The sequence below is a fragment of the Sphaeramia orbicularis genome, chromosome 13 (genome assembly GCF_902148855.1).
Source record: "Sphaeramia orbicularis chromosome 13, fSphaOr1.1, whole genome shotgun sequence".
Taxonomy (NCBI): Eukaryota; Metazoa; Chordata; class Actinopteri; order Kurtiformes; family Apogonidae; genus Sphaeramia; species Sphaeramia orbicularis.
The window spans coordinates 28319297-28335380 of NC_043969.1; the positions used below are offsets into that span (position 1 = coordinate 28319297).

General features: G+C 39.3%; 1 protein-coding gene across 1 annotated transcript; it reads right to left on the reverse strand.

The window, feature by feature from the left end:
- Positions 1–842: 842 nt before the first annotated feature.
- On the reverse strand, positions 843–12304 carry qpctla (glutaminyl-peptide cyclotransferase-like a). The gene is made up of 7 exons (XM_030152697.1): positions 11588–12304; positions 7709–7855; positions 6718–7011; positions 4991–5152; positions 3743–3842; positions 3547–3663; positions 843–2009 (listed from the first exon to the last, which is right to left on the reverse strand). The coding sequence occupies exons 1-7, from the start codon at positions 11804–11806 to the stop codon at positions 1864–1866; spliced, it is 1185 nt and encodes a 394-aa protein (XP_030008557.1). The 5' UTR covers positions 11807–12304; the 3' UTR covers positions 843–1863.
- Positions 12305–16084: the final 3780 nt, after the last annotated feature.

A 16084-nucleotide genomic window follows, 5' to 3' on the forward strand; every position in this document is an offset into this window, starting at 1 on the left:
TGCTGAGCAAATACACGTTTACACTAGAAAAGCAGACCTCCGCCAAGGCAGATCACTGCCCCCCCCCCCACCACCACCACCAAAATTTAATCATTTGTTCCTTGTGCCAGTATCAACATTTCCTGAAATTTTCATCCAAATCTGTCCATAACTTTTTGAGTTATCTTGCACACAGACAGACAAACAGACACAGAAAAACAGACAAACCAACGCCGGCAAAAACATAACCTCCTTGGCGGAGGTAATTATCCTGATGAATTAGATGTTTGACTGCAGTCACATGATGGATCTGAATCACTGAATTTAACAGCCTCCCTGCAGATGAAGTTCTGTTCTGCCTCCTCAGTTTATCCAGTAAACACACACAACCAGCGCCCTCTTGTGCTTGAAATGTGAGGAATCCATTGTGTTGTGAGGAAATATAGTTTTCTCTGCCTTTTTTTGTGTGACACTCTTTGTTTTATTTTTATGTTACTAATGGGTTTGGAGAAATTAGTCCTCCTTCTGATAATGACCTTCAACCTCCAGCCCTTTGTTACTACATTCTCATCTTTAACTGTCAAATGAAGGACTTTTTATTGATTTCTTTTACGTGAATATTTAAGTCAGAAACATTTGCAAATGCATGTTAGTGTCAAATGCAACAGATCCATTAATGTTTTTGTTTATGAAATAAAAACAAAAAGTATGCATTGAACATGCCTCATATCATATCTAAATCTGTTAAAAACTGATTACAAACAAAGGTCAGCTCATATTCTGTTATAGACGATTCACTAGATTTTCCCAGTCATTCTTTTTAAAGTCTGTTTTGTAATATAAAGTCCATGTAATCACACAAATACTTGAAAAGTAAACTTTATTACCAAAACATGGCTTATCAGACATTGCATCAGGGTGTTAACACATAGAGATACAAGGCAGAAATAAAACATCAGCACTGTATGTCTGGGTTAAATTCAACATCCTTGTTCACAGATGCATTGTAAAGCTCTGACAGGATCTCACTTCAGAAAGTCTCTTATATATTATTAATATTCACACATAGAATCCAGATGTTTGGAACAATCAGAGAAACAGTTACACAAACTCGAGGATGAAATGGTACCGTTTTTGTTTTTTTGTTTTTTTGTTTTATCTTATTTACCTTTTATTTCAAGTGGGCCTGTCTCATAATTAAATCAAACTCTAGTAAAAGTCATTAAAAAACACAGACGTTTTGTTTCAGACATTTCAGTAAACCTTTAGTTTACAGAGTTAAATTTTGACTCTTAACATTAAACCAACAAATGTGGATTTTAGCTACATTTTAGAGCTGGTATTCATAAGAGCAGGTGATATAAGGCCTAATGCATCTTCACTTAAGTGAACATAAAATAAATATTCACAGGTATGACTTAGAGGTCGTTCAAACAGTCCTCAGTCATATCGAAAGGATAAGGCTCTGATTTTATTCACAGAAATGATTAATTATTCATAAAAATAATCATTTAGCATGTTTTGGAATTCACCGACACATTCCTCAGGTACTGTGCTCATTCAACAGCACAGTTGACAATTTATTGAAGATTTAAGACTTATTATTATCCTGGTCATTTGGACGCGTGTCGGTCAGATGCACCCATGATGACTAACAGTCCAGCACAGACTAGTCTTTGGTAAACTTTAGCTGATATTCCAGTGTGACGCACAGTTTAGTTCAAGTCATTACCTTCCTGATCCACTGTGTTCGTTCACAAATATCCAGGTTCCGTCCGTCTTCTGTCTTCAATCGTGTGCCGTGTCCACCACAGCAGAGTGAAAGTGAGCGGAGGTTTACAGGTTCAATACTGACAAATGAACATCACTGTGTGTGTTTCGGGTTCAGAAGCCGAGGTACTCAGCCAGGAACACGGCCAGGATCTTGGTCAGGTTTTCCACAGTGGGACGGTGCATGTTCTCCTCCGTGTCATCCAATGTGTGCCAGAACTGTGGGAAGGGGGTGGCAATGACGTGGAGCACGGGGACGCCTGTGTGAATGTTAGAAGAGAGAGGAAAGAAGTGTTGAATGAAACTAACCACATCACATGTGTACAGTGGTGGAAAAAGGTTTTTTGGACACCCCATACATTTATGATATTTTACATTAACACTGCATTCTCCAAACCCACATGCTCCCTTCTGCACATGCTCTGTTCTTTTTTTTTTTTTTTTAAACATTTATTAGAATAAATTCCTTAACATACAGTTCAGTCTCATACAAATTGTACAATTCTTGTTTTATCCATATTTTTCCTACTTATACACACTCGTGTGCAGGGAAAAGTAAGCAGAGAGAAAGAAAAAGAAAAAAAAACAAACAACACCCCTCCACAAGTCAGCAACATATCTTCTTTGCCAGATATGACTTAACAGGGGACCATCTTTCCAAGTAAGTGTGCATCTGGAGTTCCATACGTGCAGTTATGTTTTCCATATAGTCCACAGCTTCCATTCTTTGGATTCACTGGTCCACAGTGGGTGGGTGAGGTTTAAGCCAGTTTAGTGATAATTTTATGAGCCAGTGACACAAGAACTCTAAGCATGTATATATTTTTTGTCCTCAATCCCTCTAAACATACATTCCCTAGAGATCCTTCATACATCCTTTACCCTGAGTATGAACTCCTATCGTCTGGTAGGTGATACAGAGTCCCCAAATGTAAACTGAACTCCTTTAAAAACTCGTTCGTGCCCACTTCAATCAGGGTTTTGAATAATGTTTCATGAAAAAGTAGTGGGATTGTGCAATAATGGTGTTATCCCTAATCTTATCTTGCTGTATTTTATTCTTTGTCACTGTTATTTATTGCTAGCCTGTTTCTTTTTAACTATTTATGAGAGTCTTGTGCGATATGGGTATGTGTAATATGTGTGGTTTATGTGATTGCACCTTTGTTCTAGTCTAATACTTCTGTGTTATTAATTGGCAGCTTCACCTGTGCAGCTCTTGGAGTCCAAGACAAATTTCCCTTAGGGGACCATAAAGTACAATGTATCGTATCGTATCGTAATCGTATTGCATCGTATCGTAACGTAACGTAATTATCTGGTGCGGTTCAAATGGGGTATTCAAGTCTAAAATTTCTTGTATTTCCTTCTGAATTTTATCCCAACAAACCCTTAGGTTAGGACAGTCCTAAAAAACATGTGAGAAATCCCCAATTAGACCACATCTTCTCCCCCAAGGAGGGCTAACCTTGCTATTAAAACTGACTTTTACCATTGATGTTCTAAAAAATCTCATTCTCAGAATCCAACATGCTCTATTCTGTTGAGGTCAAAACCGGATGTTTCAGCAAGATAAAGAAACACATCCAGGGCATGACATGTTGAAACTGTTAAGAGTTTAGATTTGTTATTCTTTCTTCTTGACAATAAACAAAAGAAATCATTTGCATTTGTTTGTGTGATGCAGACACACCTTTTGAAGCACAACAAAGACTTTTCTGTAAATATTTCATGATAATATTTGAGATTTGTGTAAAATGTGAAGGGTGTCCATCCGTGTGCATCTATGCCACTCACCTTTATGAAGGAAGGGGATGTGGTCGTCCTGTACAGGTCCGAGGTACACGTCTTTCCTGAAGTACGTCTGCTCAGATGGGTGAGACGTCAACAGACCCTGTCGATGGAGTCTCTTTTCTGAGGAAATAGACATGTTACACAGAGTTCAAAATGTTCCCCCACAGATACAGCCCCATCTAAAGCTTCCAGTATTTACCTGCTGCGATCAGACGGTCAAACCATCGTGCTGTGTTGTCAAAATGATTTGCAATCAAAGGGTCAGGACCACCAAGAAGGTCCAGCAGCACAAAGAGATCCTGAAATACAGGAGACAGACAGCGGCTGGAAATGACAATGAAATACTAAATATACACAAGATAAAGTCACGGCTCAGTAGAAATTGCAGACAGGAAAGACGACAATTATGGAGACAGAAAACAGAGATGTAGGCCTGAAGAGAAAACATGAGGGATGAAGCTGTATACATTTATGGATAACAGGTTCAGTTAATGCATTGCACTCCTGTCTAGTCTAAAAAATAATATGATTTATCATTGACAATTAAATCATAATTTGTTTAAAATAACCATCAGGTTTTTGCAACTTTCACTCAGAACCAAATATCAATTTTTAAACTAGAAAGACATGAAGATTAGACATTTATCATAATACAATATTGAGCGATATGAAACTTTTTTGGCATTTTTGGCACAATAATAATATTACAATTTTACAGGTCTTTATTTTATGTGATACTTATTTTATTTAGTGATATGTTATTTAAAATTAGACTGATATTTGTAAAAAAAAAAAAAAAAAAATGTGACTAACATTGTCCCTTCTCTATGTGACTAAAAATTAGGCCTGCCACTTAAAGATTACTTCCATAGTGGATTATATACACACATGGTGGATTGTTTGGTTCATAAAATGTCAGAAAATGGTGGAAAATTGCTCGTCATGCCCCAAGATTATATCCTTAAATGAGCTGTTTGGTTCACACAATCACAGATATTTGGTTTGTTAAAACATAAAAGGAAAGAAACAAGAAAATAATTACAATAGTGAAACTCAAATCAGTAAAATTTTGACTTTTTTCTTAAGAATTATCAAAACAGTTGCAAATTAAATTAATAGTTGACAGCTAATTCATTAATCATTGTAGGTATTACTAAAACTACAATGTAATATAAAAAATGAACCATAACTGCCTCATTTTTTTGGAAACTCCTCTGGAAAATTTTCACCTAAAGTCATGAATATCAAGAGGGGTATTCACATGGACATGACCCCACTTAAAGCTGCAATATTTATTTATTTTTCTTCTTATTTGGTTTATTTGTATTTTATTTGGCATTAACATGCTGCGTTTAGACAGGTTATCGAATTTAGCCTGTGAGTAAATCATTCAGAGTGTGTCTGGATCAGATTTGAGGAGGACCATAGGGTGATGTGCACTTCTCACCACAGCCTGGAGCATGGTAGTATGTGTGGAGGCTGCAGGGTGAGGGGTGTTGGCCATGCGTTCAGCCAGGTGACGGGACCCGTACAGGGAGTCTGTGGCGGTCCACTCCTCAAATGACTCCTCCCCGTCGAAAAATACAAGTTGAAGAGTTACTGGGAGTTTCTAGGATGAGAAAGAAGGAAAGGAAATCAAATGAAAGCAGTAGTTCTGCAGTGTTGTCGCAGTATGCATGTGTGTGCAGCTCTAACTACATAAATCACCGTCTCTGGAGAGATAGTGCTATATACAGATGACTGCTGCACTGAAATCAGCCGACTGGAGTCAGCAGTTTGTGTCCTGTACTGCAGCTACAGAGGCTGAGGGACAAAATAAAGAGTCTCAGGGAAAAAAGGAGGAAAAACTTCTCTGTCAGCATCTCACACCTTTCTATTATCATTTGCAGGAAGAGACAAAGGAGAATGGAGAAAACACGGTTTACATGTTAGATGAAACACAGTGTTGTAGTTTTCATCAGTTATTTTTATTTAGTCAGTTTGTTTCTTAGTTACCCCACCCCCCAAAGGGGAGGCAAGGGGTATTGTTTTTGGTTTGGTTAGTTTGTTTGTTAACACTCTCACAGCAAAACTATTGGTTGAATTCAGACCAAAATGGGTTTATAGATTGCCAGTGACCCAGAATAAATGTCATTACATGTTGGGAAAAGTAGGTCAAAGTTCACATTTTTCATGAATTTTTTCAGTCTTTAATTTCCCCATTTACTTGTAATGGGCAAAATTTCAAATGTCTATAAAAACATCAATTTTGTTTCAATTTACTTCAAACTTGGCACATATATAGAATCAGTTGATATGCTGACATCTGCATACACATAGACATGATGACATCAGTTGGATCAATGCCAAAATAAGCTACAATATGTGCGAGGGGTGGGGTTTGTTGTGCCTGGAACCACTTGTTTCAGTTGGTTCGAATATGTAGCTTAGCTTTACTTTAGGGAAATGATTGGTTTTAATTCAGTTATAGAGTTAAAATGTAGGAATAATGAGGAAATCTTTCATTTATAGGAGATGAAAAAGGTAGGATGAGAGAATGACATCACATTTAATTTACAAAACTTGTTTTTAAAAGCTTCCATGAAGTACAAACAACATTTTATTCTTGTACACCAGGAACCATTATCATTAGGGGAAACTCAGCCTACAATTCTATTTCGTTTTAGTGTGTGCTGCATTGTTTGCTTGAGTATTCATTTAGTTTTCATGTTTTCTTTTATTTCAGTCAACCAAATGCTGCTAGTTCTAGTTTTAATGTCACTTTTTGTTAAGTGATGTGATATCACTTCAATACGTCTGTAAGACTGGACCAAACTTTTCCTAGTTTTATGAAATTTTATCAAACATATGAGTTTACCCTGGAGCCATTCGTTCTCGCTGAAGACAAGACTATTTGGTTCTATTAGGAATATGTGTCTTTGTTGTACAGGGTGTCCCATAAGTCTCCATACATAGGAAAAATAAATGTTTCTTGACATAAACCATTTTTATTTATATAATATGCTCTATATGACTGCCATTTTGTCAAGAACACATTTCAATGCGTGTCCTCCACTGCTGAAGAACTATAAAGAAGAAATATAAAGAAATACATGTTAGAACCATATGTATTATGTGTCCTATGTATGGAGACTTATGGGACACCCTGTAGTTGTTGCCTTGCTACACACATACCTGCTGTTTAAATGTCCTCAGCTGTGCATCCAGAGAAGTGGCAAGCTCCAGGATCATAGCGCAGGGCACCGCAGAGTCACTGACCCCCAGGAACACTCTCTCGGGGACTCGCGGGTCCGGAGGCAGGAACTTGGAGTCATGGTGACAGGCCAGGAGCAGCCGGCGTGGAGCCGAAGGGTCCAGAGTGGCTACGATGTTGGTGAAAGTCACCTGACCACGAGGGGTCGGAGACTGGAAGGAGTCTAAGTCTATGGACCAGCCAGCGGACAACGACGACAGAGTAGAGATGATGTGCTGAAGAGGAGCAAAGTGAGGAGAGGATGAAGGAAGGAGGTTTAGTGATACAGTGAGTAGCATCATTTCTTAAACAACCACCAGTTTGATTCAGAACATAGGGACAGGACTGAGTTCTAATGTGGTCTGACGAGTCCAGACCCTGTCCCAGAGTGATCAGGGAGAGAGTCGGGGAGGATGAATGCCTAGTGCCTATAGCACAAGGCTGTGGGGGCAGTGTTACGATCTCACGTTGGTCCAGTTGGTCAGATCGAGGATCAGCAACGTTATGTGTCCAAAAATAAAATCACAGTGATAAATGTGACATTACATAAGAATATGGGACTTTTTTATTCTATTCTACTGAAAATTTAAATTTTGCAATTAAGGTGACCACCTAGGAAATTCTGGGCTGACACTTTCTTTTTTTTTTTTTTTTATTTTCTGGGCTGACACTGATGCTCTTTTGTTTACTTTTTGTTGTGGTTATTTGTTCACCTTTTTGAGTCAGGGAAACAGAAATCTTCATGGTAAAAATGACTTAATTGTTTAAATATCAGGCCTTCATTATACTGTCCTTGAATGACATGAATCCTACACATTCATGAAACCACTTTTAATGTGAAGTTTTATTATATTATGCAAATCTGCTGTGTGAAATAAAAATAAAACAAAAAGAACAGTCCAAGTTGAGTTGAGTGTGTACAAAGTGCCACACCTGCTGTACAGTCAGGCTGCCTGGGGTTCCGGGGAGTCTCTCGATCAGGATGGGCCTCAGGTGAGTCTCCCAAAGCCGAGTCCCATCCACCTGTGATGCCAGACGTCGGATCTGAGCTGGAGAGCACTTACTGGGTTTGTGGGAAAGCTGGAAACACAAGACACAAGACTCATAATTAAGAAAAACAGCAAAAAAAAAAAAACCCAAACCAAAACACCGGTAGAAGAGCAGAGAGAGTAAAGCAGCTTTGTTTACAGAATAACTGTCATTCTGACCTTCCAGATTATTATGCTCATTCTGTAAGTACAGTATAATATGACCCCTCCTCTGCTACTTCCCCCTTTTGTCCTGTTAAAAGTTTTGAGGGCATATTTGTTTTCTCAAATCAAGATTCAAGAATATTTTACAGATTGTAAAGCCCATTATTGAACAGAATAAAACAGTAAAGAACACCAATAAAAGAAGGGACTACAGTGAAAGGTGTATGTTTTATTATAGTAACTGTAGACACCACTAACATTTCTCCCAAATTCCAAGTAAAAATGCTGCATCTTTGAACTTTTATTTGCAGAACAACAACAAATTAATTAAGAATCTTTATTTGTCAGTTTATTTTATATGCACACATGTAACACACACTGAAATTCACCCTCTCCATTTATCCCATCACTAGCAGGAACACCACACACTGCAGACTTACAGCTTCCATGTTGGGTGCCTGGGGAGCAAATGGGAGGTTAAGTGTCTCACTCAAGGGCACATCAGCCAACAATATCTCTGGGGAAAAATTCTGCAACCTCCTAGGCCATGGCTGCAATAATGCTGGAGACGGTGCGAACACATGGACGTCAATCATTCTCCATCTCTTATGTTCACAAATGCAATGTTTAGCCACAAGTATGTTTAATTCTAGAAAAGATTTTAGGATATTAAGTTGATGTTAATTATGATTTTAAGCTCTGTCATTTTGTTGTAATCAGTTTATTAATAAGCACTGCTATGTGTTAAATTTTGTTTATCATTAATAAAGACTATGTTGCTAAGAAGTGATAGAACATGAAGTCTTAAGGAATGGATGGATATACAGTTAAAAAGCTTTTTGTAAGGAAAAAACTAATATCTCACTCATATTTAGGGGCAGACTTGTGTAAAAATGGAATAAATATACTGCCTACAATACAGAAAATGACGATGCTACCTTCTTGGGACCTTTTTTTCATGATAAAGAACATATGATGTAATTTACCGCTATTGATTAAATTTATCTGGCACCCTACTGTATGTTAAAGTCCAAAAACAAAGGCTGTTTAATAATGCAGATCTCAAATAATGCAAAGAAAACAATTCACACAAATTTTTAACAATCTTCTCAGGTCTGGATGTGTGGCGAGGCCCCTCAGTGTTTTCCAGAGCTGTGTGATCCGAGACAAGCTGCACACCTGGACGCTCTTAGTGGTTCTGAACATTTCTAAAAATATGCCATTACTTATCGACTCTGTCCCTTTCACAACAGTAAGGAGAGGAGAAAGACTGTAGGAAGACAAAGTACTGTACTCCCAAAAGGAAACATTTAATACTGAACTCATATTTCAGGCCCATCAGCTCTTTAACACATGTTATATCTGGTTACTGTGAAAGATTATAGCACAGATGATCAACACATCAGGATGTGGCTGATTAATTTCACTGACATGAACCCCTCTTAGGCATCTTCAGGACAGTTCATATTATTGAAGAAAATTAAACAATTTACAACCCTTACCTAACATGCTATGAAAAGACACTGCATAGAGATGTAAAATTATAAACATTAGACTAGATATAGTTGTAACAGAATTGTAACATCACCAGTTTCACCTATTTGGTATAACATTCCTATGACAGTTTTTAGTTAAACTGGTGAAAATCAAGGCTGAAAACACTTAGATGTATTATTTATAGAGAAATAAAATTACAGAATGATTTCAATCTGATGTATAATTCACTTGATAATTCAAACCACTATAATTACACAGGTTTTCACTTAGCAGCAAAGGTAATATTAGGTTTAAAAACCACAAAATGCCAACTCTGAGGGAAAATGACAGATAAAAGGTGAAATATCACTTCCACCTACTGACCTTTACAGTTAGTTTCGTGTTCAGTTCCACATTTTTTTATTTATTTATATGTTCAAGTTCCAACAGTTATCTGGTTTCTGATTCAACTTTTATATACAGGGTTCCTACAGGTTTCTTCAAGTTAAATTTAACACTTTTTAAGACCTTTTTAAGACTACTTGAAACAGAATTTAATGCACATTTCAAAAAACATTCCCAAAGTCAGCTTTCTTGGGCGACGTGCGCATAACTAACGACTGCACTGTAACGCCAAAAGCAATCACCTCGTCTGCAAAACAAATCTACCCACAGGTACAAATAAAGTAACCTTGAACCTTGCACATGTGTTGGGCTGAATGTTCTGTAATCATTTTTCACTGGGGGCTGCAAAGTTAGCAATAATTGGTTCCTAATTTCAATACAAATTGTTGGGTTGGAATGGGTGGACCTGAGTAGACTAACGTTACTTTCTTTGCAGCTTGGACATTTCCCAGACATATTTAAACACAATACAGTAAACAAGTTTATGGCAACATAACGTAAGACCTACCATATCAAATTTAATACATTTTAAAGACTTTTTTAAGGTACTACATGCAAATTTGTAAATTCCAGACTTTTAAGACTTTTTAACTCCCCGTGGGAACCCTGTATATAGATGCAAGGATGATACTGGCCGATTTCAGTTTGTTCTTTTAATTAACTATTGATAAAAAATCTATTATTGGTCATTCTCTATTATAATCACTCCCTACACACAACATTGGATCAAACTCTTTATTGGTTTTCATAGTTTTACAGAATGAAAACATCTGCTGCAGTTTGTGGATAAAGGTAAATGATAATAGTAAATGAAGCATCATGGTTCTACAAAGATGCTAACGAATCAGATTCTACAGATGTAAGGGAACATGCAGTGAAAAGCACAGCATATTTTTGTCAGCCTTATAAAATCTATTATTATTATTATTATTTACATTTTTTTTAAACCTACTTGTAATATAGCTACCACAGTTCATTAATAGTTTTAAGGACGTTTCTTCTAGAAGACTCCTTTTATCTTAATAAACCTTTTGTTAATTCTTTTGGAGTCATATCACATGATTAAACCCTAGTGGGCTTGGATGTAACACGGGATCACCATGTATTTGACATGAAGTCACATGGTCTGGGATGGTCTTGCATAAGTTCCAGTTAACTTAAGTTTACAACCACGGACTACCTCATGTAACCTATTTACATTTTTATTTGCACTGACAGAATTGCACCATGTACATTTGTACTGCGTATTTTTGCACTTATTATTATTATTATTATTATTATTATTTTTTTTTTTTTTTATCTATCTTCTTCTATTTTTTTTTTTTTTTAATCTTTTACCTATTTATACTTGTTTCCTATACATTTGGCATTTTGTGACAACAAAGCAAAGATTGTACATTGTACAGGGAACACATTTCCTCACTGTGCATATGACAACACATTTAATCTTGAATCTTTAAGCCATTTGTAGTAGAAGAAGAGACAGCTGATGCTAAAGCAACACTACAACCATACCCACCTGCACCATTCCATTTTACATAGGATTTATTTATTGCATCGTTTATTGTCATTCCACTATTGTCTGCTGTTAAATCTATAATGACTGTTTAGTTTTCTTCCAGTATTTGCATCTCTCTGTAGATGTTTAGTATACTTACTGATAGACAGATTTCTGTATTTGACCATTTTAATGTTTTCTACTGGTCTCTTTAGATGTTCTGTGACTGTCCAGACTTACCCTGTCCCTGGTCAGGTCTGCGGCCGGGATGCGGTTCACATGTGGACCGGTGGTATCGTTGGACAGGTAGACCCCCAGGACCACCGCCAGGACCAGGACCCCGAGCAGACACAGCAGTAGTACCCGGGCCCGAGGCATCCGCATCCGGTCACAGCCGGGGAAGGAGCCGCCGCCGTTGCTCTGCTGCAGAGGCTTGTACCGCCGACTGGACCGGGACATGGCTGGGGTTCAGGGTGTCTCCGATGCGGATCAGTCCGTCCACACTGAGCTACGTGTCCAAGCGGACTTGTGGAGTCTGTAGGAGGGAGGTTTACACAGGAAGTGGAGCGGTGATGTGGACTGAAGCGGACCGGAGGAGCAGGTTGTCAGACCCGCTTCAGAATGATCCATCCTGCGCCTTCTGTGTGGATGTCATGGTCCAGGTCAGATCCGCTTCACTGGACCCACCGTGGACCGCTGTAAATACACAAAACCCCATAAAACCTCCTTTAAAACACACATTAAGTCAATGACCACCTTCTGCTGTTTAGTGATGACTTCTGCGCCCTGTTCATCTCCTTTTTCTCATATTTAAATCAAACTAAAACTAATCTGCCCTCGGAACAAACTTGTCAAAACTCATCTGATGTAGAATCCGGATAAAAACGCAGAAAATTCGCCCCAGAATGACAGATATTTGACATCACTGTGATCAAATCAAATGGCGTTACTTCTTCGTAGTTTAGTCAACAGGTTAAAGGTGAATTGCTGCCTCCTATTGGTCTGGAGGACGAATGACAGCCGGTGAGATTAAACACATTTAATGACGTCTGAGTTTAGTATGCAAACTAAAAGTATAACTTGACTTCTAACACTAAAACCAGCGCGTTGACCCATAGGGAACCAGAGAGAGAGAGAGAGAGAGAGAGAGAGAGAGAGAGAGAGAGAGAGAGAAATTTAACATGAGAGAGAAAAAAAATATATGAGAGAGCAAGAGAGAAAAAATAACATGAGAGAGACAGAGAGAGAGAGAGAGTAAGAAAGAGAGAAATAACATGAGAGGTTCCACTGGCATTTTCAGTTGAATAACCTCTCAGATGGCATGTCTGTTTCTGCACATAAAATTTGACACCATGGCAATGTGTTCCTATTGTTTATCTGATGCTAGGTAAGAAACCCACTTCAATTCTATGATTCTGGGCATAGCAACGTAATTGTAAGGCTATTGTATTCCAAAATTACTAATATCTCCCACAATATTAGCCCTATCACCTGGCCGTTTTTGCTAGTTTCTTCCTTGACCAAAAATACATAAATATGCCAAAGTGCAGCAGGCAGCCCTTCCAGGATTTTGTGTGATGCCCAAGACACACACACACAAACAGTCCACTTCCCTTTTATAATATAGATACTTCTACTCAGGGCTATAGCTCCAAATGTAATGTACATGTGCAGCACTCTACTTGAGGGATTTCATTTTATGATTGACTCTCCATTACATTCTCAGTTGTTTTTCAAAGTTCAGCTGGACTGGATCTTGTTCCTGAAAACATTTAACCTTTCATCCAAGAGACTGCATCAGTTCTGTAGCAGTCGCAGAGTGTCAGTCCCAAAATGTCTTAATCTGATAAAGTCCCTTAGATGAGAAAAGAAACATTTTCAATAACAAAAACTAGCCCAGCTGAACTTTGAAAACAGTTAAGGATGAACAATGACCTGAGTAAAGAGAACTTACACAGATGACTCACCACTACACTGCTTATCAGATTACAAATTTTCATCATTTTACTACACAATAATGTTACTTATCATATTAGGTAAATTTTACTGTTAAAACTTACATACTTTTACTTGAATAAATTATCTGCATAATAAACAACAGTAAACTTTTTTTTGACTGATGACAAATCTTACAGTCCTGTTTTTTTTTTTGTTTGTTTTTTTTTTCTTTTCAGTAGCAGTATATCACTCTCGCACTGAATTATTGAACAAAATTTGTCAGTGATGGATAGTTTTACTCAAGTACTCAAGACAGTTGTCCTTTATTTGAGTATTTTTCTTCCCTTTTAGCTACTTTACATTTCCAATCAACTAGATTTCAGTGGAATATATTTTATTTTCTCCATTACCCAATACTTGTGGCTAATGTACTTTTCTTCCATGTGGGGAGTCACATCTTTAAAATGAAATTTGTACATTGCTTTATGATGTTATTTAGAACCAGCCTTGATGAGAAATATGTTTAATAAATCACAACAACAAAATCAATATTTATATTTATTTATTATCACCATTTTAGGGCAATAGGCCATTCTTCTTCTTACTATTAAATATATTGTTTTTACCTCTCATCACCAAAATAAATTGCGTATCTTTTCACACTATCTTCAGTATTGAATCCCTCATTATCAGATTATTACAGGTAATATAAAGCTTACACATGTACTCACTCAGCGACACTGATAAAATCACTCACAACCGACCTGAAGGTTCCTGACCCAGTCTTTGGGGATGAATGCTTTAGAAAACACCTATGTTATTGATACCGATTAAACCTTATCTTTATGACCCAAACACAAAATAATAATGCATAATTAACCAGTCCCTCCAGGAATTCGCGATGTTGTGATCTCAACTATGAACGCAAATTCAACCAATCACCACGAATTCTGTGCGGCGCTGCAATTTTGTCCAATCACCGCGAATTTTCTGCAAATTTGATTAATCACCTTAGCCCCCTTTCGCCCACCCCTGTCTACGTGACATCACGTCATCACGTTCACTTCCTTGTTGACGATTGAGAAGATGAAGACATGCGCGATTCAAAACACTCATATTTACCGACAAAATATCACTGCCAAAGTTTGTGCAAGTCAGTTTCCAGATGTGTTCCACAAAAGCGGAAGTATACTGTTCTGCACTGCCTGCAATATTGTGGTGGAACACGAACGAAAGTGGCCGCTCCACAGACACTTTTCAACCGTAAAACATGCAGGAGAACGGCTGAAAATGGAAGAGGACAGACGAGACAAGTCCCAATGACACTGCACTCTCATTGGCTGACGTTCTGTGACGCTGCGCTCTCATTGGCTAATGTTCTGTGACGCTACGCTCTGATTGGTTGATGTTCTGTGACGCACTGCTCTGATTGGCTGGCATTCTGTGACGCTGCGCTCTCATTGGCTGACATTCTGTGATGCTACGCTCTGATTGGTTGACATTCCGTGACGCTGCGCTCTGATTGGCTGACGTTCCGTGATGCTGCATTCTGATTGGCTGACGTTCCGTGACGCTGCGCTCTGATTGGCTGACGTTCCGTGACGCTGCGCTCTGATTGGCTGGCATTCTGTGACACTGCGCTCTGATTGGTTGATGTTCTGTGACGCTGCGCTCTGATTGGCTGGCGTTCTGTGACGCTGTGCTCTCTTTGGTTGATGTTCTGTGACGCTGCGCTCTGATTGGCTGGCGTTCCGTGACGCTGTGCTCTCATTGGCTGGCGTTCCGTGACGCTGCACTCTGACTGGTCGATGTTCTGTGACGCTGCACTGTCATTGGCTGACGTTCCGTGACGCTCTGCTCTCATTGGCTGGCGTTCCGTGACGCTGCGCTCTCATTGGCTGACGTTACATGACACTGCGCTCTGATTGGTTGACGTTCTGTGACGCTGTGCTCTCATTGGCTGGCGTTCTGTGACGCTGCGCTCTGATTGGTTGATGTTCTGTGACGCTGTGCTCTGATTGGCTGGCGTTCCGTGACGCTGCGCTCTCATTGGCTGGCGTTCTGTGATGCTGCGCTCTCATTGGCTTGCGTTCTGTGACGCTGTGCTCTGATTGGTTGATGATCTGTGACGCTGTGCTCTGATTGGTTGATGTTCTGTGATGCTGCGCTCTGATTGGCTGGTGTTCTGTGACGCTGCGCTCTGACTGGCTGGTGTTCTGTGATGCTGCGCTCTCATTGGTTGATGTTCCGTGACGCTGCACTCTGAGTGGCTGGCGTTCTGTGACGCTGCGCTCTCATTGGTTGATGTTCCAGTGACGCTGCACTCTGATTGGCTGATGTTCCGTGACGCTGCGCTCTGATTGGCTGGCGTTCTGTGACGCTGCGCTCTGATTGGCTGGTGTTCTGTGACGTTGCGCTCTGACTGGCTGGTATTCTGTGACGCTGCGCTCTCATTGGTTGATGTTCTGTGACGCTGCACTCTGATTGGCTGGTGTTCTGTGACGCTGCGCTCTGATTGGCTGGTATTCTGTGACGCTGCGCTCTCATTGGTTGATGTTCTGTGACGCTGCACTGTCATTGGCTGACGTTCCGTGACGCTCTGCTCTCATTGGCTGGCGTTCCGTGACGCTGCGCTCTCATTGGTTGACGTTCCGTGACGCTGCGCTCTGATTGGTTGACGCTCTGTGACGCTGTGGTCTCATTGGCTGCCGTTCTGTGACGCTGCACTCTGATTGGTTGACGTTCTGTGACGCTGCACTCTCATTGGCTGGCGTTCTGTGACGCTGCGCTCTCAGTGGC